Source organism: Salvelinus fontinalis, chromosome 3, assembly GCF_029448725.1.
Source record: "Salvelinus fontinalis isolate EN_2023a chromosome 3, ASM2944872v1, whole genome shotgun sequence".
NCBI lineage: Eukaryota > Metazoa > Chordata > Actinopteri > Salmoniformes > Salmonidae > Salvelinus > Salvelinus fontinalis.
The window spans coordinates 76,151,882-76,174,381 of NC_074667.1; the positions used below are offsets into that span (position 1 = coordinate 76,151,882).

The 22,500-nt window shown below is 45.4% G+C and overlaps 1 protein-coding gene across 3 annotated transcripts in view; it reads left to right on the forward strand.

Moving 5' to 3' along the window:
- Positions 1 to 22,500, forward strand: part of cpne5b (copine Vb) — a 334,834-nt gene that overhangs the window by 242,096 nt on the left and 70,238 nt on the right. For all 3 annotated transcript variants that reach the window (XM_055918053.1, XM_055918052.1, XM_055918054.1), the window contains 3 exons: positions 12,864 to 12,905; positions 13,463 to 13,538; positions 21,344 to 21,397. In XM_055918053.1, the coding sequence (XP_055774028.1) occupies positions 12,864 to 12,905; positions 13,463 to 13,538; positions 21,344 to 21,397 (172 nt within the window). The remainder of the gene's footprint in view (positions 1 to 12,863; positions 12,906 to 13,462; positions 13,539 to 21,343; positions 21,398 to 22,500) is intronic.

The following is a 22,500-nucleotide window of genomic DNA, read 5'->3' on the forward strand; positions in this document are numbered from 1 at the left end:
CAGTCAGTCAGTCAGTTAGTCAGTCAGTCAGTTAGTCAGTCTGTCAGGCAGGCAGGCAGGCAGGCAGGCAGGCAGTCAGTCAGTCAGTCAGTCAGTCAATCTATCAGTCAGTCAGTCAGTTAGTCAGTCAGTCAGTCAGTTAGTCAGTTAGTCAGTCAGTCAGTTAGTCAGTCAGTCAGTTAGTCAGTCAGTCAGTCAGTCAGTTAGTCAGTCTATCAGTGAGTAAGGTAGTCAGTCAGTCAGTTAGTCAGGAAGTCAGTCAGTCAGTTAGTCAGTCTATCAGTGAGTAAGGCAGTCAGTCAGTCAGTTAGTCAGTTAGTCAGGAAGTCAGTCAGTCAGTCAGTTAGTCTGTTAGTCTGTTAGTCAGTCAGTTAGTCTATAAGTCAGGCAGGCAGGCAGTCAGTCAGTCAATCTATCAGTCAGTCAGTGTGTTTGGCGCAAAGCCCAGACACTCTCTGTGTTCTCATGTGGTACCTTTAGTTGTCCAATAGAGGAACATGACATCCCGCTGTGGCCTGATACACATGGAAGCACTTCACCTTACGGGGAAATAGCTCTTTGTGAATGAGTGTGCTGAAGAGAGGGGGAGGGGAGGGGAGGGGAGGGGAGAGGAGAAGGGAGGGGCTGTCCGTCTTCCTCATTAGCATGGTAGTCGTTCCTACTCTGTCTGAGTGAGTCACTGCTACTATTTCTGTCCCAGATGAGAGATCACAAACACAACCATGAAATTAGGACTGAAGTGGTGTCATTGTTTTTCACTATCTTAATAGCTCTTCAACTCCTTCTTGCTCTCTGGTGATGTGTTTGGTTATTAGTAAAGGAGACAGATGTTAATTTAAATCACCCTCTAAAAGGATGTTAGGAAATATACCTTGAAAAGAACATAAGGGTCTTAAAGGAGATGATAGTAGGAAACCCTGCCTGGTTTGACTATCACCGCTGACAGACAACATTATTTTGAAGTCCAACTGAATGTGGTCCAGGGTACAAACCTACATGGCTTAGTCAGTTTCTGTTTGTGGGTCGGGTCAAAGAGAGTATGATTGACAGGCCCTTCAGGGCATGGTGTATGTCATGTACCTCCCTGACTTAACACACACACACACACACACAAACAAACTTCTTGGGTGATAGCTCCACAGGGGACAAGGCTCACAACCTTGAAGATAAGCTCAAAGGAACATACGGCCACTACAGGCAGAAGAGAGGAGGGAGGAAGAGAGAGAGGGACAGGGAGCGAGGGAAGGAAGGAAGAGAGAGAGGGACAGGGAGCGAGGGAAGGAAGAGAGAGAGGGACAGGGAGCGAGGGAAGGAAGAGAGAGAGGGACAGGGAGTGAGGGAAGAAGAGAGAGAGGGACAGGGAGCGAGGGAGGAAGAGAGAGAGGGACAGGAAGCGAGGGAGGAAGAGAGAGAGGGACAGGGAGCGAGGGAAGGAAGAGAGAGAGGGACAGGGAGCGAGGGAGGAAGAGAGAGAGGGACAGGGAGCGAGGGAGGAAGAGAGAGAGGGACAGGGAGCGAGGGAGGAAGAGAGAGAGGGACAGGGAGCGAGGGAAGGAAGAGAGAGAGGGACAGGGAGCGAGGGAAGGAAGAGAGAGAGGGACAGGGAGCGAGGGAAGGAAGAGAGAGAGGGACAGGGATTGAGGGAAGGAAGAGAGAGAGGGACAGGGAGCGAGGGAAGGAAGAGAGAGAGGGACAGGGAGCGAGGGAAGGAAGAGAGAGAGGGACAGGGAGCGAGGGAGGAAGAGAGAGAGGGACAGGGAGCGAGGGAGGAAGAGAGAGAGGGACAGGGAGCGAGGGAGGAAGAGAGAGAGGGACAGGGAGCGAGGGAGGAAGAGAGAGAGGGACAGGGAGCGAGGGAAGGAAGAGAGAGAGGGACAGGGAGCGAGGGAGGAAGAGAGAGAGGGACAGGGAGCGAGGGAGGAAGAGAGAGAGGGACAGGGAGCGAGGGAGGAAGAGAGAGAGGGACAGGGAGCGAGGGAGGAAGAGAGAGAGGGACAGGGAGCGAGGGAAGGAAGAGAGAGAGGGACAGGGAGCGAGGGAGGAAGAGAGAGAGGGACAGGGAGCGAGGGAGGAAGAGAGAGAGGGACAGGGAGCGAGGGAGGAAGAGAGAGAGGGACAGGGAGCGAGGGAGGAAGAGAGAGAGGGACAGGGAGCGAGGGAAGGAATATTTCAGGTGTGCCTCTTGTTGTGTTTGATGTCTAAGTCTCATCTGTGTTGGTGTCATGGCGGGTGCTGGGTGAGAGATGTGAGATGATGAAGGAGAGAGGAGGATGAAGGAATGTTTGGAAAGTTTTGTCAGTTGGCAGAAAACTCACAGCCGCGTTGTGTTTGTAAAATGTCACCCCTCGTCAATTTGTCATCTGCTATTGGGAAAATGTGACGCAGTGTATTTTTAAACATTCGCTGCAGTTTAGTTTTTACAGAGGAATTTGTACTTTTCTTAGATATAAGTTGATCCTTCCTCTTCTGAGAATATCTTCAGCTATCTGAGTCTGGTTTCACAGATATAAAATCTCTTCCAACCATTTGCAGCTTGAAACTTTATCTCAGAGTTTCTAACTGCCACAGACTGTATTAAAATACTGTGAAAATCCATTCAAATTGATTCAAATCCATTGCACATGCTTGTGGATAGTGCTCTATTACATGTTACTGTGATGGCTATTGAACCTCTACTGACCATTGTCATTTCAGCAAACTGGATAAATCCTCTTTCAGCTATAAACTGGATAAATCCTCTTTCAGCTACAAACTGGATAAATCCTCTTTCAGCTACAAACTGGATAAAGCCAGTGTGAAAACGTGGTGACTTGTTATCAGACATGTAATTTCTTCTTCAGGATCACCATCAGATTGTAATTTGGTTTTCCTACAAAGTGCTCTAACGATTGCTGTTGTAGAGCCATTCTGTGCTGAGGAGTAAAACAGCAGAAGCACTAAGCCTTGAAATTAAACAGCATCGGTTATCTACTGAGGCTTGGCTCACTGACTCTTATTATTACAGAGACCTATTTATTTAGGGATGGGGAGGGGGGGAGCATAACAAAAACACCAAACACACATCACCTGCCTCAGGACATGTTCCTCCTTTCAGCTGATTGATTGACGGATGACAATCCACACTTCTAAATAGCTTGAACCCAATCACACAGCGTTGTAGGTATGCGTGGTGCTTATCAGGCTATCAGGTCATAACCCCGGTCATCTAATCTGAATACTCATGCCAAACAACTCACACATTGTAATACATTAATTACCTTAGAAATAAATAATGACCAGAGTCAAAAAGTTCATTATTTACCATACGTTGGGAATAACAAAAGACAGATGGTGATTCCTTGTGTTAATAGTTTTGAGCCTACAGTACCATGTTAGTGTCTAGCCTGCGAAAAGGACAAGCTGCCTCTTCTAGCTGCTCCAATGTAATCATTTATTTAACAACGTTTCGACACCGAGCTGTCTTCATTTACTGTATAACAACCCCACCTGGAGAAATAGCTGCCATATATATTACCTGGAGAAATAGCTGCCATATATATTAACTGGAGAAATAGCTGCCATATATATTAACTGGAGAAATAGCTGCCATATATATTAACTGGAGAAATAGCTGCCATATATATTAACTGGAGAAATAGCTGTCATATATGTTACCTGGAGAAATAGCTGCCATATATATTACCTGGAGAAATAGCTGCCATATATATTACCTAGAGAAATAGCTGCCATATATATTACCTGGAGAAATAGCTGCCATATATATTACCTGGAGAAATAGCTGCCATATATATTAACTGGAGAAATAGCTGTCATATATATTACCTGGAGAAATAGCTGCCATATATATTACCTAGAGAAATAGCTGCCATATATATTACCTGGAGAAATAGCTGCCATATATATTACCTGGAGAAATAGCTGCCATATATATTACCTAGAGAAATAGCTGCCATATATATTACCTGGAGAAATAGCTGCCATATATATTAACTGGAGAAATAGCTGCCATATATATTACCTAGAGAAATAGCTGCCATATATATTACCTGGAGAAATAGCTGTCATATATATTAACTGGAGAAATAGCTGTCATATATATTACCTGGAGAAATAGCTGCCATATATATTACCTGGAGAAATAGCTGCCATATATATTAACTGGAGAAATAGCTGCCATATATATTACCTAGAGAAATAGCTGTCATATATATTAACTGGAGAAATAGCTGCCATATATATTACCTGGAGAAATAGCTGCCATATATATTAACTGGAGAAATAGCTGCCATATATATTACCTAGAGAAATAGCTGTCATATATATTACCTGGAGAAATAGCTGCCATATATATTACCTGGAGAAATAGCTGTCATATATATTAACTGGAGAAATAGCTGCCATATATATTACCTAGAGAAATAGCTGTCATATATATTAACTGGAGAAATAGCTGCCATATATATTACCTGGAGAAATAGCTGCCATATATATTACCTAGAGAAATAGCTGTCATATATATTACCTGGAGAAATAGCTGTCATATATATTACCTGGAGAAATAGCTGTCATATATATTACCTGGAGAAATAGCTGCCATATATATTAACTGGAGAAATAGCTGTCATATATATTACCTGGAGAAATAGCTGCCATATATATTACCTGGAGAAATAGCTGTCATATATATTACCTGGAGAAATAGCTGCCATATATATTACCTGGAGAAATAGCTGTCATATATATTACCTGGAGAAATAGCTGCCATATATATATTACCTGGAGAAATAGCTGCCATATATATATTACCTGGAGAAATAGCTGCCATATATATATTACCTGGAGAAATAGCTGCCATATATATTAACTGGAGAAATAGCTGCCATATATATATTACCTGGAGAAATAGCTGTCATATATATTACCTGGAGAAATAGCTGCCATATATATTAACTGGAGAAATAGCTGCCATAGATGGGTGGGTTGTTTAGCAACAGAACCGATGTGAAAACAGACGAGGTTGGCTTAGATATAAACTACATTTCCTCTCCAAATGTTTATTGAAAACGTAAATACATTTTCAAAATGAGCACTTGTTGTAAATGTCAAATACCTCGTTTCAGTTCTTTTGTTAGGTAGCTAGCTACTTTTAGCCATATTAGCATAGACGTGACAAGTCAAAACATGGAAAACAGGGTATCAATAACAAGATACAATGACCTGAATCAAGTTACCGACGATTCCCCGCATGGCAGCTTCTTGTCATTGTTGCTAGCTGTCTAACCATCCAGAATCACAACAACACACGGCCATCTGCCTCCGCTATACGTGTGCATTGTTCGTGACACAACCCATCTATAGCATCTGTCTGTGTTGTTTCTGTCACGTTCTGACCATAGTTCTTTTGTGTTTTCTTGTTTTAGTGTTGGTCAGGACGTGAGCTGGGTGGGCATTCTATGTTTTGTGTTTCTATGTTGGGTTTGTTGTTTGGCCTAATATGGTTCTCAATCAGAGGCAGGTGTTTTTTTTTATTTTTTTTTATTTAACCTTTATTTAATCAGGTAGGCTAATTGAGAACACGTTCTCATTTACAATTGCGACCTGGCCAAGATAAAGCAAAGCAGTCCGACACATACAACAACACATAGTTACACATGGAGTAAAAACAAACATATAGTCAATAATACAGTGAAAAAAAATAAGTCTATATACAATGTGAGCAAGTGAGGTGAGATAAGGGAGGTGAAGGCAAACGGATATATGTATAAATAAATAAAAATATAAAAGGCCATGGAGGCGAAGTGAGTACAACACAGCAAGTAAAATAAAAACAAAAAAAAACACTGGAATGGTTGGTTTGCATTGGAAGAAAGTGCAAAGTAGAGACAGAAATAATGGGGTGCAAAGGAGCAAAATAAATTAATAAATAAATACAGTAGGTAAAGAGGTAGTTGTTTGGGCTAAATTGTAGATGGGTTATGTACAGGTGCAGTAATCTATGAGCTGCTCTGACAGCTGGTGCTTAAAGCTAGTGAGGGAGATAAGTGTTTCCAGTTTCAGAGATTTTTGTAGTTCGTTCCAGTCATTGGCAGCAGAGAACTGGAAGGAGAGGCGTCCAAAGGAAGAATTGGTTTTGGGGGTGACTAGAGAGATATACCTGCTGGAGCGCGTGCTACAGGTAGGTGCTGCTATGGTGACCAGCGAGCTGAGATAAGGGGGGACTTTACCTAGCAGGGTCTTGTAGATGACCTGGAACCAGTGGGTTTGGCGACGAGTATGAAGCGAGGGCCAGCCAACGAGAGTGTACAGGTCGCAGTGGTGGGTAGTATATGGGGCTTTGGTGACAAAACGGATGGCACTGTGATAGACTGCATCCAATTTATTGAGTAGGGTTTTGGAGGCTATTTTGTAAATGACATCACCGAAGTCGAGGATTGGTAGGATGGTCAGTTTTACAAGGGTATGTTTGGCAGCATGAGTAAAGGATGCTTTGTTGCGGAATAGGAAGCCAATTCTAGATTTGACTTTGGATTGGAGATGTTTGATGTGGGTCTGGAAGGAGAGTTCACAGTCTAACCAGACACCTAGGTATTTGTAGTTGTCCACATATTCTAAGTCAGAGCCGTCCAAAGTAGTGATGTTGGACAGGCGGGCAGGAGCAGGCAGCGATCGGTTGAAGAGCATGCATTTGGTTTTACTTGTATTTAAGAGCAGTTGGAGGCCACGGAAGGAGAGTTGTATGGCATTGAAGCTCGCCTGGAGGGTTGTTAACACAGTGTCAAAAGAAGGGCCAGAAGTATACAGAATAGTGTCGTCTGCGTAGAGGTGGATCAGAGAATCACCAGCAGCAAGAGCTACATCATTGATGTAAACAGAGAAGAGAGTCGGTCCAAGAATTGAACCCTGTGGCACCCCCATAGAGACTGCCAGAGGCCCGGACAACAGACCCTCCGATTTGACACACTGAACTCTATCAGAGAAGTAGTTGGTGAACCAGGCGAGGCAATCATTAGAGAAACCAAGGCTGTCGAGTCTGCCAATGAGGATGTGGTGATTGACAGAGTCAAAAGCCTTGGCCAGGTCAATGAATACGGCTGCACAGTATTGTTTCCTATCGATGGCGGTTACGATTTCGTTTATGACCTTGAGCGTGGCTGAGGTGCACCCATGACCAGCTCTGAAACCAGATTGCATAGCGGAGAAGGTGTGGTGTGATTCGAAATGGTCGGTAATCTGTTTGTTGACTTGGCTTTCGAAGACCTTAGAAAGGCAGGGTAGGATAGATATAGGTCTGTAGCAGTTAGGGTCAAGGGTGTCCCCCCCTTTGAAGAGGGGGATAACCGCAGCTGCTTTCCAATCTTTGGGGATCTCAGACGACACGAAAGAGAGGTTGAAGAGGCTAGTAATAGGGGTGGCAACAATTTCAGCAGATAGTGTTAGAAAGAAAGGGTCCAGATTATCTAGCCCGGCTGATTTGTAAGGGTCCAGATTTTGCAGCTCATTAAGAACATCAGCTGACTGTATTTGGGAGAAAGAGAAATGGGGAAGGCTTGGGCGAGTAGCAGAGGGGAGGGCAGTGCTGTTGTCCGGGGTAGGGGTAGCCAGGTGGAAAGCATGGCCAGCCGTAGAAAAATGCTTATTGAAATTCTCAATTATAGTGGATTTGTCGGTGGTGACAGTGTTTCCTATCTTCAGAGCGGTTGGAAGCTGGGAGGAGGTGTTCTTATTCTCCATGGACTTTACGGTGTCCCAGAACTTTTTTGAATTTGTGTTGCAGGAAGCAAATTTCTGCTTGAAAAAGCTAGCCTTGGCTGTTCTAACTGCCTGTGTATATTGGTTTCTGGCTTCCCTGAAAAGTTGCATATCACGGGGGCTGTTCGATGCTAATGCAGAACGCCATAGGATGTTTTTCTGTTGGTTAAGGGCAGTCAGGTCAGGAGAGAACCAAGGGCTATATCTGTTCCTGGTTCTAAATTTCTTGAATGGGGCATGCTTATTCAAGATGGTGAGGAAGGCATTTTTTTAAAATGACCAGGCATCCTCTACTGACGGGATGAGATCAATATCCTTCCAGGATACCCCGGCCAGGTCGATTAGGAAGGCCTGCTCGCTGAAGTGTTTCAGGGAGCGTTTGACAGTGATGAGTGGAGGTCGTTTGACCGCTGACCCATTACGGATGCAGGCAATGAGGCAGTGATCGCTGAGATCTTGGTTGAAAACAGCAGAGGTGTATTTGGAGGGCAAGTTTGTTAGGATGATATCTATGAGGGTACCCGTGTTTACGGAATTGGGGTGGTACCTGGTAGGTTCATTGATAATTTGTGTGAGATTGAGGGCATCAAGCTTAGATTGTAGGGTGGCCGGGGTGTTGAGCATGTTCAAATTTAGGTCGCCTAGCAGCACGAGCTCTGAAGATAGATGGGGGGCAATCAGTTCACATATAGTGTCCAGAGCACAGCTGGGGGCAGAGGGTGGTCTAAAGCAGGCGGCAACGGTGAGAGACTTGTTTTTAGAGAGGTGGATTTTTAAAAGTAGAAGTTCAAATTGTTTGGGAACAGACCTGGATAGTATAACAGAACTCTGCAGGCAGTCTTTGCAGTAGATTGCAACACCGCCCCCTTTGGCCGTTCTATCTTGTCTGAAAATATTGTAATTGGGGATAAAAATGTCTGAATTTTTGGTGGTCTTTCTAAGCCAGGATTCAGACACGGCTAAAACATCCGGGTTGGTAGAGTGTGCTAAAGCAGTGAACAAAACAAACTTAGGGAGGAGGCTTCTAATGTTAACATGCATGAAGCCAAGGCTATTACGGTTACAGAAGTCATCAAAAGAGAGCGCCTGGGGAATAGGAGTGGAGCCAGGTACTGCAGGGCCTGGATTCACCTCTACATCACCAGAGGAACAGAGGAGAAGTACGATAAGGGTACGGCTAAAAGCTATGAGAATTGGTCGCCTAGAGCTACTAGAGCAGAGAGTAAAAGGAAGTTTCTGGGGGCGATAAAATAGTTTAAAGGAATAATATACAGACAAAGGTATGGTAGGATGTGAATACAGTGGAGGTAAACCTAGGTATTGAGTGATGATGAGAGAGATCTTGTCTCTAGAAACATCATTGAAACCAGGTGATGTCATCGCATATGTGGGTGGTGGAACTGAGAGGTTGGATATGGTATAGAGAGCAGGGCTAGAATCTCTACAGTGAAATAAGCCAATAAACACTAACCAGAACAGCAATGGACAAGGCATATTTACATTAAGGAGAGGCATGCTTAATCGAGTGATCAATAAGGGTCCAGTGAGTAGAGGTTGGTTGGGGTCGTGGCGATCCAGACAGCTGGCCGGGTATATGGCTATCGGTAGCAGCATAGGATGGAGGTCTGTTTGTAGATACCTCGTGCGTTTCCGTCGGTAGGTTCCGTGTAGTGGGGTATTGTTCAGATAGCAGCCGATAAGACAGCTAACGATTAGCGGGCCTCAGATGAGCGTTCAGGTAACGTCGGGACGGAGGTGCCGGTTGGATAAATCCCTCGGGCAGATAACGTCGGCAGTCAGTCGTGAAGGCCCGGTGGGGTTCCGTATCTGCAGCAGCAACAAAAGAAACGGGTCCGGATGGTGATGGAACTCCTCAGCTGGCTAGCTCCAGCATGATTTGAGTTTGCTCCGGGGTCGACGTAAGCCAATAGTCACACGGTATGCAGCTAGCTAGCTGCGAAATCAAGGTGCAAGTGTCCAGAGCCTGCGGTTGGAATCCGGGGAAACTGAGAGAAAAAAAGTCCCGGAATGCTCCGGTCCGAGTCGCGTTGCACAAAAGTGCCGGTAGATTATCGAGCTAAAGGAATAGCTGATGACCGCAAAACGTGGGCAGCTGAAACACCAACGCTAGCCAGCAAACCGGCTAATTTCGGGGCAGCTACAGATTAGCTTCTGGCTAGCTATCGGAGTAGCTTCTGGTTAGCTTTCAGGCTAGCTTCTGAATTAGCCCCTGGCTATCTTCCACGATGGATTTTCAGATTGAGGTAAGTAATACTTATTGTAATTGGAGAAGCGGGTTGCAGGAAAGCTTTTGCAGGAAAGCTTTTGTAGTTGAGTTCTTGGATAATAAAATAAATTAAAGATATGTGAAGAAAAGGTGTAAATATATATATATACAGGACACGACACGACAACACGGAAAAAGACGTCTGAACTGCTAAGCCACCTTGGAGTGCATGTTTGTCATTGTCTCTGATTGGGAACCATGTTAATGTAGCCTGTTTTCACTGTTGGTTTGTGGGTGATTGTTCCTGTTCTTGCGTTCATCTGTTTTTTGTGTTCTCTAGTTCAGGACTGTAGCTTCGTTGGTTTTCGTCTGTTTATTGTTTTGTTCATTATAGAAAAGGTATTCTAATAAATATGGATACATACCAGGCTGCGCTTTGGTCCTCCTCTCCTTCTACCGACGGAAGCCATTACAGTTTCTCAATGCAGATATTCATTTATCTCAAATCAAATCAAATGGTATTAGTCACATGCGCCGAATACAACTGGTGTAGACCTTGCAGTAAAATAATTACTTATGAGCCCCTAACCAACAACGCAGTTAAAAAAAAATTATAAATACGAATAAGAAATAAAAGTAACAAGTAATTAAAGAGCAGCAGTAAAATAACAATAGTGAGACTATATACAGGGGGCTACCGGTACAGAGTCAATGTGTGGGGGCACCGGTTAGTCGAGGTAATTGAGGTAATATGTACATGTAGGTAGAGTTAACTATGCATAGATAATAACAACAGAGTGTAGCAGCGGTGTAAAAGAGGGGGGCAATGAAAATAGTCTGGTAGCCATTTGGTTAGAGTTTCAGGAGTCTTATGGCTTGGGGGTAGAAGCTGTTTAGAAACCTCTTGGACCGAGACTTGGCACTCCGGTACCGCTTGCCAGGTGGTGGCAGAGAGAACAGTCTATGCCTAGGGTGGCTGGAGTCTTTGACAATTTTTATTGCCTTCCTCTGACATGCCTGGTATAGAGGTTTTGGATGGCAGGAAGCTTTGCCCCAGTAATTTACTGGGTCGTACGCACTACCCTCTGTAGTGCCTTGCAGTCAGAGGCCGACCAGTTGCCATACCAGGCAGTGATGCAACCAGTCACGATGCTCTCGATGGTGCAGCTGTAGAATCTTTTGAGGATCTGAGGACCCATGCCAAATCTTTTCAGTCTCCTAAGGGGGAATAGGTTTTGTCGTGCCCTCTTCACGACTGTCTTGGTGTGCTTGGACCATGATAGTTTGTTGGGTGATGTGGACCCCAAGGAACTTGAAGCTCTCAACCTGCTCCACTACAGCCCCGTCGATGAGAATGGGGGCGTGCTTGGTCCTCTTTTTCCTGTAGTCCACAATCATCTCCTTTGTATTGATCACGTTGAGGAAGAGGTTGTTGCACCAAACGCCCAGGTCTCTGACCTCCTCCCTATAGGCTGTCTCGTTGATGTCGGTGATCAGGCCTACCACTGTTGTGTCATCAGCAAACAGAATGATGGTATTGGAGTCGTGCCTGGCCGTGCAGTCATGAGTGAACAGGGAGTACAGGAGGGGACTGAGCACGAACCCCTGAAGAGCCCCCGTGTTGAGGATCAGCGTGGCGGATGTGTTGTTACCTACCCTTACCACCTGGGGTCGGCCCGTCAGGAAGTCCAGGATCCAGTTGCAGAGGGAGATGTTTAGTTCCAGAGTCCTTAGCTTATTGATGAGCTTTGAGGGCAGTGTAGTGTTGAACGCTAAGCTGTAGTTAATGAATAGCATTCTCACATAGGTGTTCCTTTTGTCCAGGTGGGAAGGGGAAGTGTGGAGTGCAATAGAGCTTGAATCATCTGTGGGTCTGTTAGGGCAGTATGCAAGTGGGTCTAGGGTTTCTGGGATAATGGTGTTGATGTGAGCCATGACCAGCCTTTCAAAGCACTTCATGGCTACAGCCGTGAGTGCTATGGGTCGGTAGTCATTTAGGCAGGTTACCTTAGGTTACCTAAGCGAGCACAGAAGTAGTTTAGCTCATCTGGTAGGCTCATGTCACTGGGCAGCTCTCTCATCCCTTTGTAGTCTGTAATGGTTTGCAAGCCCTGACACATGCGACGAGCCCCAGAGCCGGTGTGGTACGATTCCATCTTAGTCTTGTATTGAAGCTTTGATGGTTCGTTGGGGGGCATAGCGGGGTTTCTTAAAAGCTTCCGGGTTAGAGTCCCACTCCTTGAAAGCGGCACCTCTAGCCTTTAGCTCAGTGCGAATGTTGCCTGTATTCCATGGCTTCTGGTCGGGGTATGTACGTACGGTCACTGTTGGGACGATGTCATCAATGCACTTGTTGACGAAGCCAATGACTAATGTGGTGTACTCCTCAATGCCTTCAGAAGAATCCCAGAACATGTCCCAGTCTGTGATAGAAAAACAGTCCTGTAGTTTAGCATCTGCTTCATTTGACCACTTTTTTATTGAGCGAGTCACTGGTGATTCCTGCTTTAATTTTTGTTTGTAAGCAGGAATCAGGAGGATAGAATTATGGTCAGATTTGCCAAATGGAGGGCAAGGGAGAGCTTTGTACGCATCTCTGTGTGTGGAGTAAATAAAGGTGGTCCAGTGTTTTCCCCCTCTGGTTGCACATTTAACATGCTGATAGAAATGTGGTAAGACGGATTTAAGTTTCCCTGCTTTAAAGTCCCCGGCTACTAGGAGCGCCGCCTCTGGATGAGCTGTTTCCTGTTTGCTTATGGCGGAATACAGCTCATTGAGTGTGGTTTTACTGTAAACTAAAATCACATGTTTGAGTCTCTGGTCTATGACAACCTTGGTCAAAGGATGTTTCAGTAACATCGGTCTGTTGGTGTTTCTGTCGTTCCAGGACGATCAAGGTGGAGGTGTACGACTGGGACCGCGATGGCAGGTGAGTGTATTTAGTGGTATGGGATGAAATGAAACTGAGTCAAGGTGCAGCCAAAATATTGAGGTGCAGCAATGTGCAACATTCAACTTGTGCACCATGGTCACCAACAAATAAGTACATTATATATGATTATGTTATTGATGTTATTGAAATGATGGCTCTTTACAGTGGTTAAAGATCTGTTTTTACCACCCTCTCCTCTCTCCTCCTCTCTTCTCACTCCTCTCCTTCTCTCTCATTGCTTCTTTCTCATTGCTTCCCTCCTCTCTCCTTCTTTCTCCTCTCTCCTCTATTCTCTCCTCTCTCCTCTCTCTGTCCTCTCATCCTCTCTCTTCTCTCCTCTCTCCTCTCTCTGTCCTCTCTCATCCTCTCTCCTCCTCTCGCCTCTCTCTCCTCTCTTCTCTCCTCTCTCCTCTGTCCTCTCTCTTCTCTCCTCTCTCTGTCCTCTCTCCCCTCTCTCCTCTCTCCTCTCTCCTCTCTCTCCTCTCTCCTCCTCTCTCTGTCCTCTCTCCTCTCTCTGTCCTCTCTCTCATCCTCTCTCCTCCTCTCTCTGTCAGCCATGACTTCATAGGGGAGTTCACCACTAGTTACCGGGAGCTGGCTCGAGGCCAGAGTCAGTTCAACGTCTATGAGGTGAGCCTCTCTTTATTTCTTATCGTTTTTTAATCAGCTCTGTTGGGGAGTCAACTCACTTTCAGCCCTTCAGGTTTACTGATGAAATATCAATTGTTTTATATCCATGCTGCCTTCTCTCTCTGGTTGAAGTTTAGGAGTGTTGCACGTTGGCTTCCAGGTGATTACCATGGTTAACACACACACACACACACACACACACACACACACACACACACACACACACACACACACACACACACACACACACACACACACACACACACACACACACACACACACACACACACACACACACACACACACACACACACAGACCCATACTTTAGATGTCACCTTGGTTCTGTACGTTCATCATTAGTCATTACCTGGCAGAGTGACAGGAACAGTGACAGGAAGCTTCTTTAGTTTGTGCATCAGCAAGTCTCTGCGTCTCTGTGATGCGTGTCAACCCGATTGCCTTCTTTCCATTTATTTGCCTGTCACTTCCCTGCCTCACAGCGATACAGGGGATACTAATGAGACCAGGCAGCGTTTGTCTGTGTCTGCAGAGAGAAGAAGGGTTTCCTCCTTTAAACTTTGATTCTTTATGGTGGCCCCTGAAACTTCAGGTGAATATTGTTTGTCTGTGTCCCTTGCTAGACGAATAACTAATGCTGTCTTGGATCAGTGGTTCGCTGACTCAGATGAAACCTACTCCTGGACTTATAATAATGATAATGATGGGGAGCTATGAGCAGTCTTCAGGTCTCAGGGCCAGATAGTCACTACCTCCACTACACCTCTGTTAGACATGATGCAACCTGTCCTCTGCTTGTTCATCCCACTCCAACCCTGTTAGACATGATGCAACCTGTCCTCTGCTTGTTCATCCCACTCCAACCCTGGCTTCCATCCGTCACACCTGGGTTCAAATACTATTTTAAATCTTTCAAAATGATTTTTCAGGTTTTCTTTAGTCTGACAGATGGGCGGGGTTTTCACTTGTGTAACTGTTCTATTGGTTCCATGGCAACGGGAAAGCTCAATCAAGTTCAGCTAAAGTATTTGAAAATATTTTATGTTTCGACCTGTTTCCATCCATTGGTATGTAGACAGAGAGATACAGAGATGGACAGGGAATGGTTGTGTATAAGGAGAGAGGGAGAGAGGGGGGGGGGGTGGAAAGAGAGAAAGAGGGGGGGGGGGAGCGAGAGGGGGGGAGAAGGAGAGAGAGGGGGGGGAGAGAGGGGGGAGAAGGAGAGAGAGGGGGGAAGAAGGAGAGAGAGAGGGGGGAGAAGGAGAGAGGGGGGGGGGGAGAGAGGGGGGAAGGAGAGAGAGAGTGGGGGAGAGAGAGAGGGGGGGATAGGGGGATAGGGGGACGGACGGAAATAGACAGACTAGACACTATGGAACACAAAGCTTTTACTATCTCATCCTGGAAGGTCTGAGGTCATCTGACTTTGGCCTAAAGAGCAGGAACACAGACTTCATCAAAGAAATTGGAAATACAGACATTGTCATCCTACAAGAAACATGTTATAGAGGAGATGGACCCACTAGTTGCTTTCTAGATTACAGAGAGCTGGTAGTCCCATCCACCAAACTACCAGGTGTGAAACAGGGAAGAGACTAAGAAGGTATGCTAATTTGGTATAGAGCAGACCTAACCTAATCTATTAAATTAGTCAAAACAGGAACATTTTACATCTGGCTAGAAATTAATAAGGAATTGATCTTAACAGAGAAAAATGTTCTCATGTGTGCTACCTATACCCCTCCCAATAGATTCCCATACTTTAACGATAACAGCTTCTCCATTCTAGAGGGGGAGATCAACCATTTCCAGGCCCAGGGACATGTACTAGTCTGTACTAGTCTGTGGCAACCTAATGCCAGAACTGGACAAGAATCTGACACCCTCGGCACACAGGGTGACAAACACCTACCTGGAGGGTACAGCATCCACCCCCCCCCCCAAAAAAAAAAATCTCAAATCAAATCAAATGTATTTATTTTGCGCTTCTTACATCAGCTGATATCTCGAAGTGCTGTACAGAAACCCAGCCTAAAACCCCAAACAGCAAGCAATGCAGGTGTAGAAGCATGGTGGCTAGGAAAAACTCCCTAGAAAGGCCAAAACCTAGGAAGAAACCTAGAGAGGGACCAGGCTATGAGGGGTGGCCAGTCCTCTTCTGGCTGTGTCTGGTGAAGATTATAACAGAACATGGCCAAGATGTTCAAATGTTCATAAATGACTAGCATGGTCAAATAATAATAATCACAGTGGTTGTAGAGGGTGCAACAGGTCAGCACCTTAGGAGTAAATGTCAGTTGGCTTTTCATAGCCGATCATTGAGAGTATCTCTACCGCTCCTGCTGTCTCTAGAGAGTTGATAACATCAGGTCTGGGACAGGTAGCACGTCCGGTGGACAGGTCAGGGTTCCATAGCCGCAGGCAGAACAGTTGAAACTGGAGCAGCAGCACGACCAGGTGGACTGGGGACAGCAAGGAGTCATCATTCCAGGTAGTCCTGAGGCATGGTCCTAGGGCTCAGGTCCTCCAAGAGAGAGAAAGAAAGAAAGAGAGAAAGAGAGAATTAGAGAGAGCATACTTAAATTCACACAGGACACCGGATAAGACAGGAGAAATACTCCAGATATAACAGACTGACCCTAGCCCCCCAACACATAAACTACTGCAGCATAAATACTGGATGCTGAGACAGGAGGGGTCAGGAGACACTGTGGCCCCATCCGATGATACCCCCGGACAGGGCCAAACAGGCAGGATATAACCCCACCCACTTTGCCAAAGCACAGCCCCCACACCACTAGAGGGATATCTTCAACCACCAACTTACCATCCTGAGATGGATGCACCACTAGACACAGCTCCTCCAGCTCTGTCTGACGCTGGGTATGTACATAGTCAATGGTAGGCTTCGAGGGGACTACTATGGTAGGTACACATACAGCTCATCTCTTGGCAGTAGTACTGTAGACTACTTTATCACTGACCTCAACCCAGAGTCTCTTCGATCGTTCACAGTCAGTTCACTGACACCAAAATCAAATCACAGCAAATCACACTCGACTTGAACAGAGCTGTGCTCAATCATGAGTCATCAAAGCCAAAGGAACTGAGTAATATTAAGAAATGCTACAGATGAAAGGAAAATGGTGTGGAAATCTACCAAAAAACATTTAGGAAACAACAAATTCAACCCCTTCTAGACAATTTCCTGGACAAAATGTTTTACTGTAATAGTGAACCTGGCAATATAAAACCTAAACAGCATATTTGACCTCTCAGATTCACTATCAAATCAAAAAATGTCAAGCAGACTGTTGTGTATTGATATTCTAGTTTTGTCCCTTTAGGGCACCTGTAACCACCCCTTGCTTACCTACGTTGAAATGATTGGGATGTTCTTCCTGTGAAACGCAATAAACAATGCCCACGTTAATTTCTACTCCCGTCTCATGTCTTGTCCTTATATTAGCTGTATAAGTAATACAGTGTACTATATAACACAGACAACCTAAGAAAAGAAACAACAATGACAAATGGTTTGATGAAGAATGAAAAAACCTAAGAAAGAAATTGAGAAACCTGTCCAACCAAAATCATAGAGATCCAGAAAGCCTGAGCCTACGCCTTCACTATGGTGAATCACTAAAACAATACAGAAATACACTACGGAAAAAGAAGGAACAGCATGTCAGAAATCAACTCAATGTAATTAAAGAATCCATAGAATCTAACCATTTCTGGGAAAATTGGAAAACACTAAACAAACAACAACACGAAGAATAATCTATCCAAAACAGAGATGTATGGGTAAACCACTTCTCCAATCTTTTTGGCTCTATAACAAAGAATAAACAGCAAAAACATATACATGATCAAATACAAATCCTAAAATCAAGTATTAAAGACTACCAGAACCCACTGGATTATCCAATTAGATTGACTGAACTACAGGACAAAATACAAAGCCTCCAATCCAAAAAGACCTGTGGTGTTGATGGTATCCTAAATTAAATTATAAAATATACAGACCACATTTCCAATTGGCTATACTTAAACTCTTTAACATCATCCTCAGCTCTTGTATCTTCCCCAATATTTGGAACCAAAGACTGATCACCACAATCCACAAAAGTGGAGACGAATTTGACCCCAATAACTACTGTGGGATATGCATCAACAAGTGCAGCACAGTTTCCACCTCATTCTGTGGGCAGTGTGCACACAGCCTGTCTTCTCTTGAGAGCCAGGTCTGCGATCCTTAATAGCAAGGCTATGCTCACTGAGTCTGTACATAGTCACTTGTTGTTTGTGCACATGGATTTTACAAAGTCACATGTTTTTCGCTCCAACACCAATTTCCATCAATTTGTATAGCAGGCCCTTGTGCCAAATTGAGTCGAAAGCTTGTTTGAAATCAAGAAAGCATGAGAAAGAACCTCCCGGGTGGCGCAGTGGTCTAGGGAACTGCATTGCAGTGCTAGCTGCGCCACCAGAGTCTCTGGGTTCGTGCTGGGCTGGGTTCGCGCCCAGGCTCTGTCGCAGCCGGCCGCAACCGGGAGGTCCGTGGGGCGACGCATAATTGGCATAGCGTCGTCCGGGTTAGGGAGGGTTTGGCCGGTAGGGATATCCTTGTCCCAGTATGTAAAAATGTAATAAAAATGTATGCACTCTACTGTAAATCGCTCTGGATAAGAGCGTCTGAAAAATGACTAAAATGTAAAGACTTTGCTTTTGTTTTGGTTTGTTTGTCAATTAAGGTTTGCAGGGTGAATTCGTGGTCTGTGGTATGGAAATTTGGTAAAATGCCAATTTGACATTTGTTCAGTACATTGTTTTTGTTCAGGAAATGTACGAGTCTGCTGTTAATGATAATGCAGAGGATTTTCCCAAGGTTGCTGTTGATAACCTCCTGCCCAATGTATGACCATATTAGAGACACATATTTCCCTCAGATTACACAGATCCACAAAGAATTTGAAAACAAATCCAACCAGTGAAGAACCAACACCATTGTTAATGCAATCTATATTTATGTTTATTTATTTTCCCTTTCGTACTTTAACTATTTGCACATTGCTACAACACTGTTTATGTACAAAATATGACATTTGGAATGTTTTTATTATTTTGGAACTTCTGTAAGTGTAATTTTTTGAGAGAGAGACAAACAGAGAGAGAGAGACAAACAGAGGGAGAGAGACAAACAGAGGGAGAGAGACAAACAGAGGGAGAGAGACAAACAGAAGGAGAGACAAACAGAGGGAGAGACAAACAGAGGGAGAGATACAAACAGAGGGAGAGACAAACAGAGGGAGAGACAAACAGAGGGAGAGATACAAACAAAGGGAGAGACAAACAGAGGGGGAGAGACAAACAGAGGGAGAGAGACAAACAGAGGGAGAGACAAACAGAGGGAGAGAGACAAACAGAGGGAGAGACAAACAGAGGGAGAGAGACAAACAGAGGGAGAGAGACAAACAGAGGGAGAGAGACAAACAGAGGGAGAGACAAACAGAGGGAGAGAGACAAACAGAGAGAGAGACAAACAGAGGGAGAGAGACAAACAGAGGGAGAGAGACAAACAGAGGGAGAGAGACAAACAGAGGGAGAGACAAACAGAGGGAGAGAGACAAACAGAGGGAGAGACAAACAGAGGGAGAGAGACAAACAGAGAGAGAGACAAACAGAGGGAGAGAGACAAACAGAGGGAGAGAGACAAACAGAGGGAGAGAGACAAACAGAGGGAGAGAGACAAACAGAGGGAGAGACAAACAGAGGGAGAGAGACAAACAAAGGGAGAGACAAACAGAGGGGGAGAGACAAACAGAGGGAGAGACAAACAGAGGGAGAGAGACAAACAGAGGGAGAGACAAACAGAGGGAGAGAGACAAACAGAGGGAGAGACAAACAGAGGGAGAGACAAACAGAGGGAGAGACAAACAGAGGGAGAGACAAACAGAGGGAGAGACAAACAGAGGGAGAGACAAACAGAGGGAGAGAGACAAACAGAGGGAGAGACAAACAGAGGGAGAGACAAACAGAGGGTGAGAGACAAACAGAGGGAGAGAGACAAACAGAGGGAGAGACAAACAGAGGGTGAGAGACAAACAGAGGGAGAGACAAACAGAGGGAGAGACAAACAGAGGGAGAGACAAACAGAGGGAGAGACAAACAGAGGGAGAGAGACAAACAAAGGGAGAGACAAACAGAGGGGGAGAGACAAACAGAGGGAGAGACAAACAGAGGGAGAGAGACAAACAGAGGGAGAGACAAACAGAGAGAGAGACAAACAGAGGGAGAGACAAACAGAGGGAGAGAGACAAACAGAGGGAGAGACAAACAGAGGGGGAGAGACAAACAGAGGGAGAGACAAACAGAGGGAGAGAGACAAACAAGGGGAGAGACAAACAGAGGGAGAGACAAACAGAGGGAGAGACAAACAGAGGGTGAGAGACAAACAGAGGGAGAGAGACTAACAGAGGGAGAGACAAACAGAGGGTGAGAGACAAACAGAGGGAGAGAGACAAACAGAGGGAGAGACAAACAGAGGGAGAGAAAAACAGAGGGAGAGACAAACAGAGGGAGAGAGACAAACAGAGGGAGAGACAAACAGAGGGTGAGAGACAAACAGAGGGAGAGACAAACAGAGGGAGAGACAAACAGAGGGAGAGAGACAAACAGAGGGAGAGAGACAAACAGAGGGAGAGACAAACAGAGGGTGAGAGACAAACAGAGGGAGAGAGACAGACAGAGGGAGAGACAGACAATCAGACAGAGGGAGAGACAGACAATCAGACAGAGGGAGAGACAGACAATCAGACAGAGGGACAGACAGACAGACAGACAGACAGACAGACAGACAGACAGACAGACAGACAGACAGACAGACAGACAGACAGAGGGAGGGAGGGAGAGACAGACAGAGGGAGAGACAGACAGACAGACAGAGGGAGGGAGAGACAGACAGACAGACAGACAGACAGACAGAGGGAGGGAGAGACAGACAGACAGACAGACAGACAGACAGACAGACAGACAGACAGAGGGAGAGACAGACAGACAGAGGGAGAGACAGACAGACAGACAGAGGGAGAGACAGACAGACAGACAGACAGACAGACAGACAGACAGAGGGAGGGAGAGACAGACAGACAGACAGACAGACAGACAGACAGACAGACAGACAGACAGACAGACAGACAGACAGAGGGAGAGACAGACAGACAGAGGGAGAGACAGACAGACAGACAGACAGACAGACAGACAGACAGACAGACAGACAGACAGAGGGAGGGAGAGACAGACAGACAGACAGACAGACAGACAGACAGACAGACAGACAGACAGACAGACAGACAGACAGACAGAGGGAGGGAGAGACAGACAGACAGAGGGAGAGACAGACAGACAGCGGGAGAGAAATGGAGAGGAAATGTGTGTAAAACAGTCAGAGGGGATGGAGGGAGAGAGAGAAAATAGTGAGAGAATTAGACAAAAGGGCTTCTGGAGAAATAGGTGTGCCTGTACATTTCACAGTCAACTGGAGCCTATTATTTGACACAACACAAATGGAACACCAACGGAACCTGTATAACACCCTGCTTTTTTTCAGAGGAACAGCCTTTCTCCCTACAGGAGATATTTGGTACTACACTTCGCATTGTTCGCTCCCTCCTTCCATAATTGCACATTTTTTCCTTCCTAACTGTGAGGAGAATTCCCTTCTATAACCACCACTATCATGGCTCATTCTTTCTCTCCAATTCAGTCATTTATTTTCTTCTTTTAGGTGGTGAATATCAAGAAGAAAATGAAGAAAAAGAAATATGTGAATTCAGGAACGGTGAGCCTTTCCACCTCTCTTCCTGTCTCCTCCCCCTCTCTTCTTGTCTCCTCCCCCTTTTCCTCTCTCTTCCTGTCTTCTCCCCATTCCCTATCGCTTCCTGTCTCCTCCCCCTTTTCCTCTCTCTTCCTGTCTTCTCCCCATTCCCTATCGCTTCCTGTCTCCTCCCCCTTTCCCCCACTCTTCCTGTCTTCTCCCCATTCCCTATCTCTTCCTGTCTCTTCCCCCTTTCCCCCACTCTTCCTGTCTCCTCCCCATTCCCTATCTCTTCCTGTCTCCTCCCCCTTTCCCCCACTCTTCCTGTCTTCTCCCCATTCCCTATCTCTTCCTGTCTCCTCCCCCTTTCCCCACTCTTCCTGTCTCCTCCCTGTCTCCTTTCCTCTGTTCTTCTTCTTCTTCCGTTAATTATGATAATAATGATAGTTTTTTTAGACGGTTTTCTTCTCTAGTCTCTGTTGAAATGAGCAGGAATATCAAACACAGGCAAGTTTGTCTCATTAACTGGTATGTCTTCTCTCTCTCTTTCTGTCTCTCTCTCTTTCTGTCTCTCTCTTTCTGTCTCTCTCTCTCTCCTTCTTTCTGTCTGTCTCTCTCTCTCTTTCTTTCTTTCTCTCTCTTTCTGTCTCTCTCTCTCTTTCTGTCTCTCTCTTTCTGTCTCTCTTTCTGTCTCTCTCTTTCTGTCTGTCTCTCTCTCTCTCTTTCTGTCTCTCTCTTTCTGTCTCTCTCGTTGTCTCTCTCTTTCTGTCTCACTCTCTCTCTTTCTGTCTCTCTCTCTGTCTCTCTCTCTCTCTCCTCTCTCTCTCTCTCTCTCTCTCTCTCTCTCTCTCTCTCTCTCTCTCTCTCTCTCTCTCTCTCTCTCTCTCTCTCTCTCTCTCTCACTCTCTCTCACTCTCTCTCTCTTTCTCTCTCTCACTCTCTCTCTCTTTCTTTCTCTCTCTCTCACACTCTCTCTCTCTCTCTCTCTCTCTCTCTCTCACTCTCTCTCTCTCTCTCTCTCTCTTTCTCTCTCTCTCCTTCCTGTTAATTAATACTGTAGAAAGAGAAAGGAAAGGCAAACTTTTCTCTGTTCGCTGCAGCTGTCCTTAGACATTAGACAATAGTGG